Below are 19,566 nucleotides of genomic sequence, written 5' to 3'. Positions count from 1 at the left end.
CCAATAGTCAACTGTGTGTTCTTGTTCCTGGCAAGATGCTGCAAGAAATTTGCCTGCAGTAGCAGAGAGGATCAAAGTATGCTCTTAAAACTGCAATTTCTCCCTTCACTTTCTTAGCTTTTCCTAGATAAATTGTTAGCTCAGGAAGGACTCATGCATATCGTGGTGCATCCCTCTGCCCCCCACTAGGCCACACTATGATCACAGAAATGCTTGATAGGCCTCAACCTTGACAGCGCCTGGGCTGAGTTCCTCTGAGCTTATCAGAAACATTGTCTGTTTTCAGGACTTTAATGTTTTCAATGAGTTCCTTGCTTTTTTAATGAACATCCTTGGAAACTTCTTTTTTTGCCTGAATAACAATCCAAGTGGAATAATAGTTTTTGTTCGCACACTTTCCAAGTGTGAGAACGAGAAGTGCAGCCAAGATGAAAGGTTATTATGACTAAGGCCCAATCTCTTGAGACCCTATAAACAAAGGTTCAGGTAAGACTCGTTGAGCTCTCCTGGGGTGCAGCGGGCTGTGAGCAGCAATCTCCCTCTGAGTTGGGACACCTCTCGGAGTTAGCGACTTTCACATTCGCTATTTCTTGACGGATCACCAGCCAATGGATCCTGCGCTGACATCTCAGTGAGACTCAATCCTTCGCCCGTTGAGAAGAATGCAAAACATTCAAAGTGAGTATTTGATGGAACACAAGGGAAATTTTTCACAGGTACTGTCAGAGACTGAAACAGTTAATGATTTAAGCATTCTAGGATTGACAGGGGACTTTTGCAGACTGGGATTAGGCAGCTGGACCCACTTCCCCCCCCCCCTCCCCTGAACCCTGCCAGTGCTGCTGAAGGTGTCAAGTCCTGAAAAGGTGGGAAGAGCCGTGTTTACCACACCCTTCCCATGAACTCTGCACGTTTGGCCTGGGCTGTCGGAGACTTTGGAGGTTCATGGGATGGCCTATCAAAGCCCATCCCCCCGCCAATCCTGAAAGGTGGGAAAAACCCTTTCACCATGCCCCTCACAGGAACTGCACATGCCCAGGAGATGTTTGAGGCTTGTTGGCCCGTGACACTATCCATGGATATAATAACTCATAACTTCTTTAAGCATGGGGGCTTCCCTCCCCCACCCACAACGGATCAAGACCACCACTTCAACTAACAGATATGGAAGCTGCAACTACCAAGCTTCATCGCTGGACCCTGTGGTAAGTGATTTACATTTTTCCACTCTCATCTTTTCTTTCCCTTACTCTCCCTTACCTTTATCCTGTCTTTCCCTTTCTCTCTCTTATGCATTTTCCCTAAAGGTTATCTTTATACCATATTGCTAGAGATGATAGATATAGATGATAACACCCAAAATGGCAACATACCTGTTTACCTTTGAAACAAAATTGTTCTAAAATAAACCCTACATATATATCTTTTCAAACACTGATTATTCAGTGTCGTTTCACTCTAATCCACCCCAAGGAATTTATTAATAAGAACCTGGGTTAATCGCCCCTTTCTGGGTCGCAACAGGTGCATTGCACAGACTCTTTATGTCTGAGTGCATATGCTATATCAAATGGGTAGGGATACCGCTTTCCTAAATTGTTAAGTAATTTAGGTTTATAAGTAAGTTACTGTCATAGTACAGTAAATCACAAAAGAATCCTTGTTAAATTAAATGTAGTTAAGTGCTGTTGGAAATTCTAATAGCGTTTGAAATCTATGAAGTCATACACACAGTTTAGCCAGAAGGAAAAGGCAATCTGTATAGGGGATGGTCCTTGTTTCACGGCAGCTACATTCTGTAAGTTTTAAAGATAGTTAGGAAAAATAAATAAATTAAAAGTAATATACTTAAAAATGCATTTTCATATGTGAACAAAACTCTTTTAATATCAGTAGTATCTCCTATTATTTGGCTGATTGCTTCTCTGGTATTTTTTTTTTTTTGTTGTGGCTACTTGCTTTTGTGCTCCAGCACTCAGAAAAAGCCTTTTCCTCCTTTAACAGTCCAGAAATTGAAGCTTAATGGGAAAGAATATTCTGTTTTCACCTCTCCAATTAGAATGTCAATCCACATTCTCGCGTTTCCACATAATAAAGACTTTTATTTATATAAAAGCAATAAGATGCAGAACAACTTTACAACTCCTACAAAAGTGAAGTATAAGCAAAAACATCAATTATGACTTGTACTCATAACTTTACAAAAGCATTTATCAGTCACACTGACTGCATAACTGCAGTTATAACAATCTCTTGCAAATATAAGAAGCCTACTACATAATTGTAATATTTTACTTTGCCATCAGCATAAATCCATGTGACTCATAACCTTTTTCTAAAGGTATCTTATAAAGCAACACTAGACTACAGATACCAACAGAAAAGACAGATTTGTTAAAAATATTATCAACATATTTCAAAACTAATAGAAGACATATTATTTACTGTGTTATTCCATGGCTCTTGCTGCTGTAACTATATTGCCATTTAAAAATTGAAAAGTTTTTAAACTTTAACAGTTGATTTACTGTATTGGATTGTGCTGTACTGGCTGCATTTGTAGAATCCAAACTACTGAGCCATCTGTACCACAACTGCTTTCCAGGCTTTATCCTTGTCAAAATCCTTTAATGTATTATTGGAAACCTAAAAGAAAACACATTTCAGACAAATGGAAACATTAAAAAATGCTTTGGTTAAAAACCTGGAGTTCAAGCAAATAAATATCTGAGAGAAGCTAGGAGAATGAAAATGTGAATAGTTACAGCCAGAGCTATTAAAATGTTCTACACACTGTAAATTGTATGGTTTTGTATATAGTAGAGTTTACATTTAGGGTATAAAATATAATAGTGTAAACTGTATAGTACTTGAGACATTTGGGTCAAAAAAGCTTGGCCTAATTCCTATTTTAAACACATGACTTTGAACATTTTTTCAAGATTTTTGCTAATATGTGACTGAACCCTGAATCTCTAATCCCAAAGACAGAAGCAGCCCACTGTGGTGCAAATGAAGCAAGATTTATCTACATATATCCAAGTAAACCAAGGCTTGCCTTAGAATGCGGACTTTTGAGAAGCCAAAGGGACATAAAACTTCTCATGTAACATTATCCATGTGTTTAGATATTAAAAGCTAAGCAAAAAGACGTAGCTTTTGTGGAAAAAGTGCTCCTTTTAGCATTTAACTCGCACCCAATTTCTGAGTGACTCACAAACTAGAATAATTTTATACATAATGCCCAGAGGAGATCTGTTTAGCCATGACATGACTATGCTCCAAAATGTGACTTGAAGCAGTGGAAGTGCTGCTATGCTTCATCTTTTATAGAGAATGAAACTTTCAGGACACAGATCCAGAAAATAAGCAACCTACACCAAATGCCCTCAGCAGTTTGAGGGGACATAAATCCACAGCTTCCACTTTCCATTACCAACTGTACACCAACTTGACTGATTTCAGTTCCTGTTTCCAGTGCTTTCTATCCAGTGCTGTTTCAGTGAAGATGCTCTTCCTAGAGCAGGGACTGAATCCAGCACTCTCTTTCTAGCACTAACCCATGCAGTAAGTGTGAGTTACTCTCTCAGAGTCTTTAAGGACACAGTGCTTGGCTATGCACAGCAGAGGTGAGGAAAGCCTAAGGGCTACAGTGTTGTGGTAGGAGATGAATGTAGTTACTGTACATAGGCTGAAGAAAGCTGGGATCTTCCAATCCCTGAAATAGGGCTCAAGTTCTGAATGATTATATGGAGAGTGGTAACAGTACCACCACACTCTAAAAAAAACAACGTGCCAAATCTGTATCTGAAGGAATGGCTGGAACTTGTGCATGCAGGCAAGAAATGCAGGGATATCTCACTTCTGATCTGTATCACCAGCTATAGTAGTGTAGTTAAGACATGGAGACACCTGGAATTCCAGGCATGCTGCTGGGCTCACTGCTTCATACTGTCCAGCACAGGTAGCCACTCACTGATCTTAACCATTGTTGTTCCTATGCTCCACATTCTTAACTTTCCCATTCAAAGTTTAGGGAATTTAAGTGAACTAACTTGGCTTAGTAAAGTCACTGCCTTACAGAAGGCCTTGAAAAAGTACAACTACATCAAGTATTCTCATTCCATAGCCCATAACTTCTGCTTGCACTGGAAGAGTTAAATCCATTTCTTTCTTAACAAATGCCTCTGTCCTCATGAGAACAGTCATGCAAGGCCCATTATCTTTTCTGTGACTTCATTCTGACATATAAATAGTGATTATGTATCTGCGTCCTGTGGAGCAGGACTAACATTTTATTTGAGTACAATGGTGGATCACGTCTGTAATTGTAATTGGGAGCCCACACTAAAAATAAGAAAAAAAGGGAGATTTAACCTTACAACTGTTTTTCTCATAACAGGATTTGTCACAGATTGACAACTTGTCACAGTTACCATCTAACCAGCAAAATATTATCTCTTCATTCCAAAACTCACAGTTTCTCAGAGCAGCTTTTAATTGGGATCTGAATTAAGTACCACAAAACATTAGCAGAAAAAATCTTTTAAAATACATATTTTCAAATTTTATGAGTATAAATACATACCTCTGTTGTTCTGTATTCCTGCTTTTTAACCTGTGCTGCTGTCCATGACGAATCTTGTAGTTTCATTTTTGTCTTGTAATTTACACACTGTATTACAGTTCCAATAGTAAGGCATGCCTGAATTAGCAGCATCAACATCAGAAGCAACAGGAGTACATCATAAGATTGCTGAAAATACACATATGTTGTTAACTACTTGAATAAAATATTTTATAATGTTCCCACCTCCATAACCTTTAAGATTCATATCTAGATTTTTTAACTCAAATTATAATTTAGCTTATTTCAGCATGAAATTTCAACTAAAATTTTACTAAGTTTGCTGAAAGTAGAAGAGAGTGATGATTTTTAAGAAAATGTTAAGTTGCATATGTCTCTAGAAATAAAAGAGAACTTAGGAAACTATCCACTAAAACACAGCACCTCACTGGTGGTTCCGACCTAAGCAATGTCACAGCTATGTCTGGGCCTCAACCTGTGCCTTGCTGGCTCTGACCTTGCCCTGTTGACCTGAATTCCTAGATGACCTTGGATCTGCCTCACTACTGTGGACTTGTCTGGCAACCACTGAACCATTGGCTGAACCTGGTTACCACGGCTGGACAAGTCTTGCTTTTCTCTTTCTCTGGGTACTGTAGGACTGCACTCCTTGCCAATGATGTTACTGTCCTTTGTCACCTCTTGCTCCATTGTTCACTCTCCTGTGCAGAGCAACCCACTCTTGCTGTATCCAGACACAACGCAGACTAAGAATGTAAGAAGTGCTCTGCAGGGTCACAACAACTGTCTAAATAGTGCAGTTGTCTGTCTCCAACACGTGTGACAGGAAAAGCTACTTAGAGTAGGTAAACTGTGGTCACTCCCTCAGGTCCAACAATACCCTATGCTCCTCCAGTATCAGAACAGGATCACATACTCAAAAGCTGGCTTTCCAGTCCCCGAGTTATCAAATTAATAAATATTTTCACGCTTTTCTTCTAAAAATACAAGACTACTTAATGACTAGTGGATACTAAGAGTAAAGACGCCCATAAATGGTTCTTTGAACATCATCAGGGATCGCTAAACACTTTGCCAGTACAGTTCTAGAAAGCTCTTCAGGAATGCAAGGGAACACTTCATATTGAAATGCTTTGAATTTGTAAACTTTTTTCTTCTCTGTCCCAATCCAGGCTTTGAATGAATCCAGATGTAAGCTTACAATCCCAACTGTTGGTAAACATCCTAAGAAACAGAAAATGTATTCTTCAAGGAAACCTAGAATCTTTAATTTAAATACTACACATTTATAAAAACCTTGAGGAGTCCAGCATATTGCATATTATTTTTACTGTGTCTTTAAAAAAAACCAGGATGTTATTCTAACCTATAATTCCAGGGTGCTAATGGATGTAACATACTTAAATTATATCATAAGTTAAATAAGAGTTTTTGAATAATTTCTATAACATACTATTCGATCTTTATAATGCAGCACCTTGTCTTCATATATCCCTAATTCATTCCTTGCTACGGTCTTGCTATTGCAATAGATACAGGTTAATTTTTCAATTGCATAAAAACACATACTTTAACAGCAGGTGGATAATTTTTAAAGATGTCAACAACTTGCATGATACTGAAGGATAAGTACGCAGAAGCAGTGAACAACAATGGAGATGTAACACTGCTAATGGCAATCAGGACCTCAACCTAAAAAATAAGATAATAAATGTTAAATTAGAATTAAAAACACTGGTTTGTGAGTTGTATCTCCTTGAAGTAAGCATAACAGAAGCATGTAAAGGTGCATAAGATTACACATAAGAGACAAATATTAAGAGCTATCCACATTTTGTGGAAATACAGAAGCAAGCTTTGAATACATTAATTTTCTAGCCAAAATACTGTTGTTTTGTAACTCATTTTTCATTTAATACAGATGATGATGTTTTCATTCTATTTAAAAAGTGCCTTTCACATGCACATAAAGGACGTAATATCAGTATTGGTAGGAAGAGAGCCAGTATAGAGGCATCATATATTCTTCAATTTATACGAAATAATGAGAATTAGCAGCAGATATTGCAGACTTACAACCTATAAAAAACTTAGGCAATTAAATTTGAGTGCCTTCAGGCAAATTTATTGCCATACAGCAGCAGCCTAGTTTCATTCAAATATCAACCCTACAGGATTATATTCTAACTTCAGTTGTGGTAAGGCATCATTACTCACTTAAATATATTTGCATGACTACTATTTAGAACATATGTTTTATGGAGCCTTAACTACACATCTGGGACATTCAAGGAATAAATGAACTCCACTGAATGTTCTTAGTCCTTGTTGCTAGTCATGAAGATGAGGAGTTTGTTTAAAATAAGTTCTAGGTCCAGTGCAGCCTGCACACCTAATCTTCTTTCAGAACCCACAGCTCATAATGAAAGGAGAGGGAACAGAGAGAACCTCAGTTCAGGAGCCTGAAAGCACTTCTGGGCATACAATATGAGGCATGTCATTTTTCTATAGAAGAAAACAGTACAAAAAAAACCCTCGAACCACAAACTTTTGAATTCTTTTCTAGAATTGGTGGAATTAAGCCTCCAAAGGACCTACAAGAGTTCTTTTCAGGGATATCAGCTAACACTTGTGCTACATAGTGCTCTCACATTTTGTAGAAGCAGCTAAAAACAAGTGAGCAAACTTGAGTAGTGCCCACTACCACAGGCAGGCTTTCTTAGCATTGTTTCACTCTAATGACAAAATCCAAGAATTTTACAAACTTACCAGACATTTACTTGGATATTCAGCAGCTACATGACTTGCAATAGCACTTGGAAAGCACTAAACAAAAAAGTGTAACAAAAAAAGTATTTACCTACTTGAAAATTACAAAAAATGCAACTGAGTTACAGTAATTCCCACCAGTCACAGCTTTTTTTTGGGAGGGGAATTCTGAATGCTGAAAAGTTTGTTTATAATCTTTCCACTTCATGATGAGGGATTTTACAGATACATTAACCATATATAAACATAATGGTCATTGTCTTCTTTCTCAATCAGTTCATTCATGGCAAGCAGAGTGGCACAGCATCTTTTATGAATCCACTGCTCCTGGGTTCAGGCTGTTATTAGTGATAAGCGTTACCAATCATAGATTCAGGCTTTCAAAACAGTTAAGACTGAAAAGTTAAACAGGATGTTCTAAGGATTCTACCATGCTGAAACTAAACTGAACTTCTTATTTTGCAGCCCGAAATATTCTAAAACCTATGACTTTTTTGACAAAACACTTCATTTCTAATACCCTTGTTTTATTACACATTTCCATTTTACTTAATTGAGGATTGAAAATGCATCAGATCATTTTAATAGAATCAAAGTATTGTAAATCAGAATAGAACAAGAATATTGCATAAATATATTAAGTATGTTGAAGTGCTAATTCATTTGCTAAGCAGCAATTGCCAATTAGTAATAGAGCCAAATAAATATTCCAGTAGGGAGAGGAAAAATGAAAAAGAATTAAAGACATTGTTTTAAAACAGTATCTTCCATTTGCGCTACTTACAGCAACTAAGATCCAAAAGAATGTTACTGAGAGATATGGACCTGAGACTAGAACATCCATATTCAAAGCAATTATTCCACCAAATACTGATGAAATTCCAATAATCACCTCAATTACCTAAAACAAAGAAAAGCACACAAATTATTAACAGTGTATTTGAATGCGAAATTTCCTATTCGCGTACAGAAAGGAACTCATTGGAAAGAATAAAATGCATTTATGCTACTAGCTATGAAGACAGTTGATGTTTTTGACATCTAAAATATGGCAAAACTCGAGCTGGCTTAAGTGAAAACAAGATCAGCTTCATTATACATATTTATGCTTTCATTTATTAGCTTCACAGAACAACAGTTCAGTTTACACTATTTATCCTCAAGTCATTAAGTAGTCTCCTTCCTATTATAAATGGCAGTTACTTACCTGCAATATTCTAAAAGGAAACATTTTAAGACATATCTCTCATTTCTGTCTTTATTCTTTCAGCTCTTACCTACACTGATCTCTTTCTGACTTTAAAGAACCTTCGCACTTAGAAAGATGAAATAACAAAATGATTTAACGAAAGAAAGCAACGCTTTTCTTACTGAGTATGACTTCAGAACTCGAGCAGGAAAGCTGACGTTGCTCAAAACAATGGCACTGTCATATGCAGTGTTCTAGAGGGGAATAAAAAAATCATGATCAAAAATATACAAAGCAATACATTTCTTTCTAATATCTTGTACAACCTGCTACAGATCCTAACGGTGGTATGCAACATCTGGTTGGTCCATAAGAGGTAACAGTGACACATCACGGTGTTTTCCAGTGTTAGACCACATCAATTACATTAGAAACAAATTAAGTAGTCCCAGATTAGTCACCGTTCAACAATGAAATATTATCATCATCTTGTCTCCCTTTTCCACCTTCAAAAACACACTTTCTTTCTGAGCGTTCAGATTTTACAGATGTGGATAACAGTAACCAAAGGAGGACAGGACACTACACAACCTTATCAATCAATATTTCCACTGGAATACAAAATGGCATAGCATGTTTGCTTGAGTATTACCTAAAAGAAGTACTGTTGTAGAAAAATGAGGGCAGGATTTGGGAGAGCACTTGTGACTAAAGGAAATTTTATCTATAGCCCCAAATTCTGAAGCCAAGATTCATTGTCCAGATACCACTAAACTGGCATATGCCACAAATACTTTCTCCGCATCAGACTTCAAAATGGCATTGTTTGCATATGTACAAGTCACATACTCCAATGTTTCACATATCATTAAGTTTTGTTTTACAAAACAGAAATAAAGCATTTGCCATGCCTGTTCATAAAATATTCAAAAAACCCTGTGCTGTATAATTTGCAACAGGGCATTTTGCAGAGGGGTCACTGCACTCCTAAAAGATAGAAGAGACTATTACTGTTTAGTATGGTACTTTTATTTATTGTTCAAATCTAGTTTTAGAATGCAAAGTTATACACTGCAGTTGCCAGTAAATTAACAATGTATGTAATAGAGGAAAAATGGAATATTTTTTAACATACACACACACACACACACACACACACACACACACACACACACACACACACACACACACAAACTTTAAGGGTACCTACTTTCTTTCTTGTACAGCAGTCTTCAGTAGACCTAGCTGAAATGATCACAGTAGTTGCCATGAAGATTTCCAGCAGAATAAGTAGAATCAAGTTGAAATTTATCTGTCAGTAAAATCCCAGACATAAGTGAGTTACATGTTCCATATTAAAAATAAGGAGGGGGCTGAGTCTAGCAGGATCCAGCAGGCTGTCTATTTTCTGTGACACCTAGACATATCTATTGATTAGATACTTTGTTAATCATTTTCTTGGCTCTTGCAAGAACAACATTTAGCTGCCTACATAATACACAGAATGCTTAACCTAAGAAAGAAACACTTACTTCATTTATGGAAATATTATGCCTGAATATTAACTGTCTTCCAGAAGAGCAGTTAATGACAAGGTAATGATTGCTGGGTACTTCTGCATTTTGCAGGACCTTCCATTTGAAACCAGAACACTGCAGCAAATGATGGAATATTCTTAGGGGAAGGAGGGCCACAGGTTCCCAATCCCTATGTTGCAATCCCAAATCGTGCAATACCATACTGGATTATGAACTAAAACACAGTCCAAAGAACTGGGCCAAGGATTCTAATTCTGTGTCCTGCTTAGTGTTAGCAGAGCATTGACGAACACTCTTCATGGTTTCATAACTCTTGCAGGCCTAACAGACCACATTATTGTGCAAAAACATGGATGCTGCTATCACTCATACTCAAGAGACAAATAAGTGAATGCAATACTTAACATTCATCTTCTGTTCCTTATTATTCTCATGAAAAGAGATAGATACCTATTCTACATGGATTGAATAATTCCCTAGAGGCACACAAGTTAGGCAGAGTGGATCTCCCTTTCTTGTGTTCAAAAGCATCGTACTTTTCCACTGACAGCCCAAGAAAACATTTGGTAGTTCAGTCAGGCCACTGGGGCAAAGTAGCAGAAGTTTAGAGAGAACTGCCTCCATCCAGAACCTATGCAATTAAAGCAAACCATTGTTCAATGACTTAGAACAGAATTATATTGTTCCCTCATGCCAGATCTTCTTTGTAAATGATCAGATCTGTTTTTCTCTGACATATATCTTGCAGCACATGTGTTTTGAAAAAGATAGTAAGTGGTAGATTTGAGAGGCTTTTTTGGGCACTGAAATTCACCCTTTCTCAGGAAATCTTAATTGGAACTATGTGCCTTGCTGTACACAACAGACTGTACAGTTGTACTAAAACCACAAACTGCAATAAATGCCATAGCGGTAAACTCCTAGAGAAAGTGCTACAATGAAGAATATAGGCATTATTTGGCAAAAGAAAAGGTGTCAAATGTGTGGCCCACAGATCAATTTAATCCAGACTATAAATTCCCACAATTTAGATGTGTTTTGACACAGTGCTGGTACTGATGCAAGCTGGCAAGGCCATACATCACACTTGGCAGTGCAGTGACAAGTAGATATACAGGTTTGAGTCAGGAAGCACTGTAACTACATTGATGGACTATCTCACTTAGTCCTAGGTATAAGAAGTAAATAACAGAAACTGAAAAAGTAACAGTAAATAAATTAGATTTTTATCTTTCTAGTATTTTTTTTGATACATGTCTAGAATATCAGCTAGATTCTTCCACTCATAAAAGCAGTTCAATACCCCTAGACCAAGGTAAAAATATCTCATCCCCAATTTCAGAGTTGACTTAGTTTACTTGCATCTATTTCTTAAAAAGAAGTACAGCTAAAGCTACAAGTAAGTACCTTTTTATACCATCTATAACAATGGAGAGATTCAATGTTAGATTCCTAAAATCTAAAGAAAATTCTCTCTATAACTACCACTGTCCATAAAATCTATCACCAGATGCAGAGAACCAAACTAGTTGTGTCCTTAATCCTCTTCTGTGACTAAGGAACATGCAAGTGCAACTGAGTAGAAAGTACTACATTAGTACAACCTTAATGCAATTTGCTCTGAACCTGCACCAGGTATTAAAAACAGAACAGAGTGACAGCTTGGATCTTTTACACATCCCATCCTTTACGCTGACAGCAAACTAACTACAGAACTGCACCCTCCCAGAGTGGCGTCACAAAGTCACAGGGGCATGGCTTGTATCCTGCATTCCATTTATCTATCTAAAGTTATTTTGTGGAGATATATATCAATATAAGTAACATTAATGAGGAATTACCTAGGTCCTTTATAAAGGAGAGAGGGTGTTAAATGTGAATTGACTAGGACAAACTTATCCTTTTTATGAGTCTTACTGCTTTTAAACTACTGGCAGCAATTCAAAGATCTGGTATTACTTTCTTGCACAGTTTCCCATGGGAAGGGAAAATACATATGATTATGAAAGAACAGTTAAAGAGATGGTATTCTACATCTTCTTTGTACCACATGGGTAACCGAAAACAGCTGGCAGGGAAATGCCAAACAGTGAGCCTGTTTCACTGAAAGAGTATCTTTCAAGGAGGAAAGCAAGTCAGCACCATGAATTACTCTTAAGACAGAAAAGTTTAAAAAAAGCTTCAGAGCCAGCTTTGCATACAGTTATTCTGACTTACTTTCTTCAGTAATCTACTACATAGTATGGACAAGCAATAGGCAAGCAAAAAGAATTAAAATCATATAGCGAAGGATGTCTTATGAATATTATTGCAGGTAACTGACACTGGGCAAAGAGAAATGTAAAGTTTCTGCTAGATGATGTCTCCTCACAGACAAAGTAATTACATGTGATCTCTAGCCACCTCATACCCCCCCCTTTTTTTTAACAAAGATAAATATAGTACAATTAGTAATTGTTTTAGTAACTTACATTTATAGCTGATGGATTGAGGACAAGTTTGCATCCAAACCAAATTAAACACGTTGTTGTAACAGCAAACGTAGAGACAAACAGAATCTGAAAATTTGGTATCTGAAAAAAAGTTTCAGAATAGGTTTCTCTCTCATTTTAACCACAGGGGGGTTAATTGACAATAAAATCTCATACTTACCACATTAATTTTATTCCTTGCTATAGCAAAGCTCACAACTGCTGAAGGAATACACTGGGAAAATTAAAAGAGAAGACTAGTGGGATACTCTGTACAAACAATGTTATATATATTTCTATAGATTTATTTTATGTGTTTGAATTCATATTTCAGTTAACTTAGACAAATAGATCAGAAACTCTGAAGAAAACATGTCACTCTTGTTTGAGCTCACTAATTACAATCAGTGTCTGATGATTACAGGAGGTTTGAATATACCTTCCATATCTCTCAATTTTGACTAACTACCCAGCACAATATGACGAATAAAAGAAACAAAGAAAGTCTTTTTTGAGGCATTTCATGCCTTTGTTAGTTTAAATTAACTCTAGAAGGCGTGGGATCCTTGAGCAGGAAAAAAAACAGTGCTACTCCCAAACTGGGCCTGCACATTTTTAAACAGACATCATCATGGTTGAGTAAGCTATAATTTGCCCAGTCTCAACACAGTTCTGAAGAACTTTGTGAAAATCTGTTGAGTCAAGTTACACTTTAAGAATTGTGCCTGGAATCTCCATTGTGTTCAGTAGGAACTATGTTTTCATACTTGAGGGCAAAGCTAAATGGAAAAATCATGTGTAAGTAAAAGTTTCACAAAGTAATTTCTCTATCCTTTAGCTGTTCCTCACCATAATAGATATGGTTCCATTACAGATCCAACTCTATTTTACACAAATACATACTAAAATTATTAAAAATGTTTCCATGTCAAATAATGAACGTGCAAAAAATGCCACATTTTCAATTATCTTCCCACCACATCTGAACACTGAGGGCTTGACAATGGAACACTATAACAAGATTAATATTGACACGTAAAATTCTTCGAAGCACTTCTTTAATACCTAAATGACCTTTACTTAACAGAATTAAAACATCCTTTTTTGTCCTGGATACCCAAGAGTCTCTAGAACACTACAGGACCCTACTACTACTACTACTACTATTCAACATGGTTAAAAAAAGTCTAGAGAGCAATTCAGCTCCATGCTAAACTAGACACTTTGTGGCCAGTCGGCTCTACAGCTCTCTAAGCTCTTCCAACTGCACTGACTCCATTATCTGCAGTAAGAGCTCTAACACCTTCCTGACGTACAGACACCCAAACATACACACCTTCACCCACAGCAAGCCTTTCAAACCCAACGTGATAATCGTCTGCATCTACCAGATCTTTGGAAATTTTCAATAGATACAAAGCTCAAAGAGACAGGATTTGAGGCAGAAAAAGAGACTTCTCAGTAACTAACACTGTTGTTGCAGAGAATAACATCCTTGTGAGTATATTAACTTCAAAAACTGCTTCAATGGTATTTTAACACCTGTAGTGGAAACCTAAGTGACAGCTCATTCACAGAGCAACTTTAGTCTGCTTCAGTACTCGGATACTATAGCAAAATAAAATGAAAAATTAATACTTTGAAATACAATCTGAAATACATTCTGATAGCATTTAGCCAGGAAATTCCCCAAATACATAGCAATGCAAATTTTCTTAAAATCAAGCACAGAAACACTGTTCAAACAGAGTAATATTACATGCCAGTGGTGAGCTGACTAACAAAAAATGGTAGCAAAAACCAGTTGTCTTTATGACAACTGTTACTCTTTTAACCATGGGATGAAAATCCATTTAATGAACAGTTAAACAGAACTAAATCTTCCAAGAAGAAAGTTAGTAGTAAAAAAAGACAGACAAAATAAAAGACATAAACCCACAAACATTACATACTATTGAGTCTGCTGTCAAAGTCACAGCAAATAATTAAGAATGCTTACTGAACCTGCTGCACAACGTAAATAATCCATTTCAGATGGAAAAATATTTCCCAGATATAGTGAAAATCCAGAAGTAATAAGGAGGCAAGTCTGCAAAGCAACAAATAAGATAGGTTTATATGAATAAAACCTTTTAAAAAAGCAACTAGTCAGAAACTAGTAATCCCTTTCAAATTAAGCTACTGATGGACATTCAATAATGCAGGTTTTGAGTGAATAAACTTGAAGAAAAGCACCAAAACATGCTGAGTTCTGAAGAAGATGTTTTCCTGGTTACCAAGACATAATACTGAACAATATAATCATGTTAGAATCAAGCATTTTGCCCTGACTTGGCAAATACCTCGAAAAACTACTCAAAAGGTAGTTCAGTGGTAAAAATGTTTCAGAAACCTCAGATAAGTCTCTACTTTGCATTCTCTGCTTGACTCCACCAACATTCATTATGCGTATGGGCAGCTGCGCAACTGCCAACTAGAACACAACAACAAAAATAGTATTAGGATACATTAATGAAGATTCTTCCACCTATATTCCTGCATCCCTCCAAACTCTCTTCCTCCTTTCATTCAGCAGCAGACCCATAAATGTTCAACTCCTCCTGTTCCCTTGATAACTCTTCTTTTTATTTCATAACTATGACAGTAACACACATTAAAATAAATGATCAATGTCTCCTACTAACATTTTTTTGTTTTCCCTGTCATTCCCCTGAGAAGGCATTTCTTTGAAGGGGCAGGAGAAGATAAGAGACAGAATGGCTCTTTTGTTTTATTTGGGCATTTTTTCATGGTAGAAAATTATTGGAGGATCTTTAAAAAGTCCTTGTCAAATAATGACAGAAAATAAGGAGAGCGTATGCATGTGTATAAACACACACACACAGAGAATTCTGGCAGACAGGAAGGGCAAATTTATAAACCACAAGCTGAAATTGTGCTTGAAGCTCATTGAATTGTTCCTGCACAAATCCAGCCCATACTGTCAGCCACTTCGATGTCACTCTACACTTTACAACTGCTTCCTGAAGTAGACTGTCCTGTTCACTATGACATATGTTGCTCAGTGTACAGACTTTCTTTTCTGGACACTGTCCCTCAGAAGAGTTGATAGAGATTAACCACTATAATACTTGGGAGAAAAATCTAATTGGAATTGATTGGATTAGTTATTAATAAAATTGCATTTTCATTTATCCATAAAATTCATTCTTCTTGATAATATGACTTCAGGAAATTATCATTAAATGTTAGCATCTCCGGTCATTTACAATAACTCAGTAAAAAAGAATAATCTAATTACAGACAGTTGTCCTTTTGGACAATTAAGTTTGAGAAAATGTCATGCAAAGAAAGCCAGTGCTTCTTTTGCTCTCTTTTCATGTGACAGTACATCTGAAAGGAAACCCAAGCTTTGCAGATTGGCAGAAAGGAAAAAAAGTTCAGCTCTTTCCACAAAAATAAGGCAGTACTTTTATTCACTGTGCAAAAACAAGCAATTACCATATTAAAAGTGAGACACTTTTCACTCTTAATAAAAATTACGCTTCAAAACACACAAGCTGACAGAAAAAGATCAAATTCTAATTGCTATAATGAAGTTTAATTAACTTGGCTCAGAACATGGAGAAGCGTATGATGTACATGCAAGATGAGTGTCCTGTGATTCTAGCAGTGACACAAAAATTCAAATCACTGTGACATTCATGTAAGAAACAAAGTATATACCTCACTACACAACTATTACACCAAATAATTACGTGGCTATTGAACCCTGAAACATGAATGTGGCAATTAAGTACCACATATATTTTTAATGCCAAAATGCTATCATGCAGCCACAGCACATTTAATAGTTAAAAATATGTTAAAAGAATGCATATGGTCAGCATACTTTATATACTCTACCAAAAGGCACTGCTTATACATACACATGGGTCTATATTTACCAATACCACACTTATTCTCTGCTTATGCTGTATGATTAATACTAAAGATAAAAATAAGCCTTCATATAGCATCCCTGATTACTGAAAAAATATCCAAAGAATACCAGTAGTCAATGAATTACTACATTCCAAATTTGCTAAATATATTTTTTTCTTTACAAAAATCTACATTCAGTACTATCATTGATGAAATTCTGAGTCCCCAAATGATGTGAAACAGAAAGATACTGGGCTCTACGACCTCAGCTACATTTTTAAATTTTCTGTCATTTAAAGTACTTACTCCCATCAGCAAAGAAAATATCCATGTTCTGTAACTAAAGCAAGGATGCAGCCTTTTGGACAGCTGAAGGTCACTGGATTTGATATCTGGTATATAATTTCCATTCTCTTGTTTTCCCCGCTCCAAAGTTGGCATCCTGTCATAGCTAAATTCTTCTCTGTAACCTTCTTCCCTGGTCATAACACTTCACAAAGGCAATTATATAATAATCATGGAAATTATGAAAAAAGAGAAAAAATATATACTTTAGTTCCTTCACATACTCAGATCAGTGCTCAACTAAGTTTTTGTCTATTAATGATAAAATAAAGAAAAGCAATATTTAGCTATTAGCTGTATTTACACTTCAAAATATGCAAGCTTTCTAACAACTTACTTGCATGCGATAAGTAAATTACATCCTACAGCCAGAGTTCATAATAACACAGTATAAATAGCAATAAAATGAAAGTTTGTATACCTATGATACCTCAACAGACTTTTATTTCAAGATCTAAGAACCATTTTTAGAGATGTTTAGTTTGAGGCTACCTCTACAACCAAAGTTGTTTTTTTTTAAACTCTGGGACAGAAAAGACAGTTAAAATTGTTTCAATATTAAGTTCCATTTGATTTTAACACCTTTTATCAGCTATCTAAAATGACAGACTTCTCTAAGAGTCCGATGAACACATATACTCACAATAACTCAGCTACAGCAAACTGTTTCTAATTTACCTAGTATCAATCATTTCTCTTGTTCACTCAGTCCTTTTTTGTTCACCTCACAGCTTGCCAATCTGTTCAAATACCTTGAGGAGTATATTATATTAGAATTAAGTTACTTCAGATTTTTCAACAGTTAAAAACCTTCATGCTTACCTTCCACTGAAAAGTTAACTGTCAGTTTAAAACAGCCTTGTGAACACAGCTGCCTGTACACTTTGTGATATTCTCACCGTTCAGTGAGTCATGCCGGCTTTGAAAAGTTCTCCCTTACACTTTGGCTTCCAACAACATCTATTCAGATATGGAACAAAAGCACAGCAAGAACTTCAGTTAAGCCAGGGAACAGGAAAATGCCTCCTGAATTTTAATTAACAGAACACACTAGAAAATGACTGTACTACATCTCATAGGGCTGCTTCCAAATCAGACCAACAAATTAAAAAAGTTTCAAGTGTCTTTTCTTATTTGAGTACTACCCCTTACTTAGTATCTTAAATAAAAGCTTCCTCACAGTTTACCAGTTTTAGCTATTATAACAGAAAGTGATCACAATATCCAACAACTTAGTTCTTGTTTCAAAAGAGCAAAAGATACTTACAATGCAGTATCCAGAAAAAAACACAGATAAAAATTCAAGTATTCAAGCATCCCAACAAGATAGGAGGTTCAAAAGTTACAGGTTAGAAATCTATCAAGACTATTCTCTTCACTGTGTAACACTACTTTATCTTTTTCTACTAACCCTACTCTTCTGGAGTGTTCAGATAAACTCTGCACACTTCAATCGTGCTGTCATTCGTACTTACAGAACACCCAGCTGACTAAACAACATATTTTAAATCTAGCAGGCAGCAGTGACATGCAATGGCCAGGGTACATTGGATCCAGTCCTCCTGCTTATTAGGCAATGAAAAGAAAAAAAAAAAAAAAAGAAAAAAGAGAATGTTTTTATCTTGAAGATGTTGGCACCTTGACAGCTACAGCAATGACAGGGTCTTTTGTCTAAACTTTAAACAGTCTTGTAACCAAGACACAATTAAATCTTCAGTATTCTGAAGGGCATCACCTTTAAAGTATGCTAGAAAAACTTCTGAACAGTGCAACTTCTCAATTTGTACAGACTGTAGATTTTAATTTTCTCATAATGTCAGCCAATACTGAAAGAATTATTAAAACAACTATAACATTCTAATAAACAGGGAAATTATTACACCATACACAGCAATAGACACAGCTGTAAACTCTGTTAGAAAAGGAGAGGGGAAAAAAAGACTATGTAGTCAAGCAAAACTGTTCTTCAGTAACTAAGCCCTTCTGTTCCTCTGTTCATGGAGCAAATACTATGCAACTATTTCCATTTTCTGTAACTTTCCAAAGACTATGGTTTAATGGAAAATGGGTAGTGCTTACCTGACAAGCTTTATCGATGAATGCTAGGTACTGATTTATTCTAACACAAATTACCATAGATACAAAAGAGGATCATATTTTAACCCTTTTGACCAATTTAGGGAGAAGGTTTGGGTTTTTTTTGCACAAAATTGGTGAGACATTCAGGTATTTACTTGATCTAATCTCTTTGAATAAAAAGAATTTATAAAGTCCTCCACCACTGAACAGAGCAGAGTTCAAACCCTAGAACATTTTGTTCACCATTCCAAGTGTTTCAGCCAGTATTGTATCTGAAAGTTCCCTCTCTCAAGTGTGGCACTATAGTATTTTCTCTGGTTATGGTGAAATTCTTCCTGCCCCCTTTTTCTGTGCACTTCTCAGTATTTTCCATCTCCTTTTTGCACAGAGGTTCACCACACAACCACTGTATTCTCTGCACTTGGCCTCAGCATCAACAAAAAACACTTGAACTTCACACTGCAGTTTCTATTCTAAATATTTTCAGGGGCCCTTATTTTAGGTTCCCTTTGTTTCATGTTTCTGATTCCATAAGAAGTCTCATTTTTGTGTATACACAACCACAAGGCAAGATCTGGTACCAGAGCCCAAGTCACAACTCAAAAGCTTATAATGCTAAATAAGGTACAAACATGCTGCACAGAGAGATTCCTCCTAATTCTA

At 36.3% G+C, this 19,566-nt stretch overlaps 1 protein-coding gene across 4 annotated transcripts; it reads right to left on the bottom strand.

The window, feature by feature from the left end:
- Positions 1 to 2,073: 2,073 nt before the first annotated feature.
- MLC1 (modulator of VRAC current 1) lies at positions 2,074 to 17,784 on the bottom strand. Of its 4 annotated transcripts, none has more exons than XM_064656213.1 (12): positions 17,647 to 17,784; positions 16,786 to 16,969; positions 14,555 to 14,644; positions 12,737 to 12,790; positions 12,556 to 12,657; positions 9,757 to 9,858; positions 8,729 to 8,800; positions 8,142 to 8,258; positions 7,358 to 7,414; positions 6,158 to 6,280; positions 4,589 to 4,756; positions 2,074 to 2,646 (listed from the first exon to the last, which is right to left on the bottom strand). In XM_064656213.1, the coding sequence occupies exons 2-12, from the start codon at positions 16,963 to 16,965 to the stop codon at positions 2,572 to 2,574; spliced, it is 1,140 nt and encodes a 379-aa protein (XP_064512283.1). In that variant the 5' UTR covers positions 16,966 to 16,969; positions 17,647 to 17,784; the 3' UTR covers positions 2,074 to 2,571. The 4 variants fall into 4 exon arrangements, with proteins under 4 accessions (XP_064512283.1, XP_064512282.1, XP_064512285.1 ...); XM_064656212.1 differs by lacking the exon at positions 17,647 to 17,784 and adding an exon at positions 17,503 to 17,578; XM_064656215.1 differs by lacking the exon at positions 12,737 to 12,790 and having other exon boundaries at positions 12,556 to 12,642.
- Positions 17,785 to 19,566: the final 1,782 nt, after the last annotated feature.

This window comes from Pseudopipra pipra, chromosome 5, assembly GCF_036250125.1.
Source record: "Pseudopipra pipra isolate bDixPip1 chromosome 5, bDixPip1.hap1, whole genome shotgun sequence".
In the NCBI taxonomy this organism is placed as follows: domain Eukaryota; kingdom Metazoa; phylum Chordata; class Aves; order Passeriformes; family Pipridae; genus Pseudopipra; species Pseudopipra pipra.
This window is presented reverse-complemented; position numbering and strand designations above follow the sequence as displayed.

Bases quoted from the DNA above. Each gene is read 5' to 3' on its own strand.
- MLC1 (XM_064656212.1), bottom strand. The intron at 14,645-16,785 runs GTAAGTACTTTA...GTTGCTTTGCAG, and splicing joins TATTTTCTTTGCTGATGGGA to ACTTGCCTCCTTATTACTTC. The intron at 2,647-4,588 runs GTATGTATTTAT...GTTTTCTTTTAG, and splicing joins AGGAATACAGAACAACAGAG to GTTTCCAATAATACATTAAA.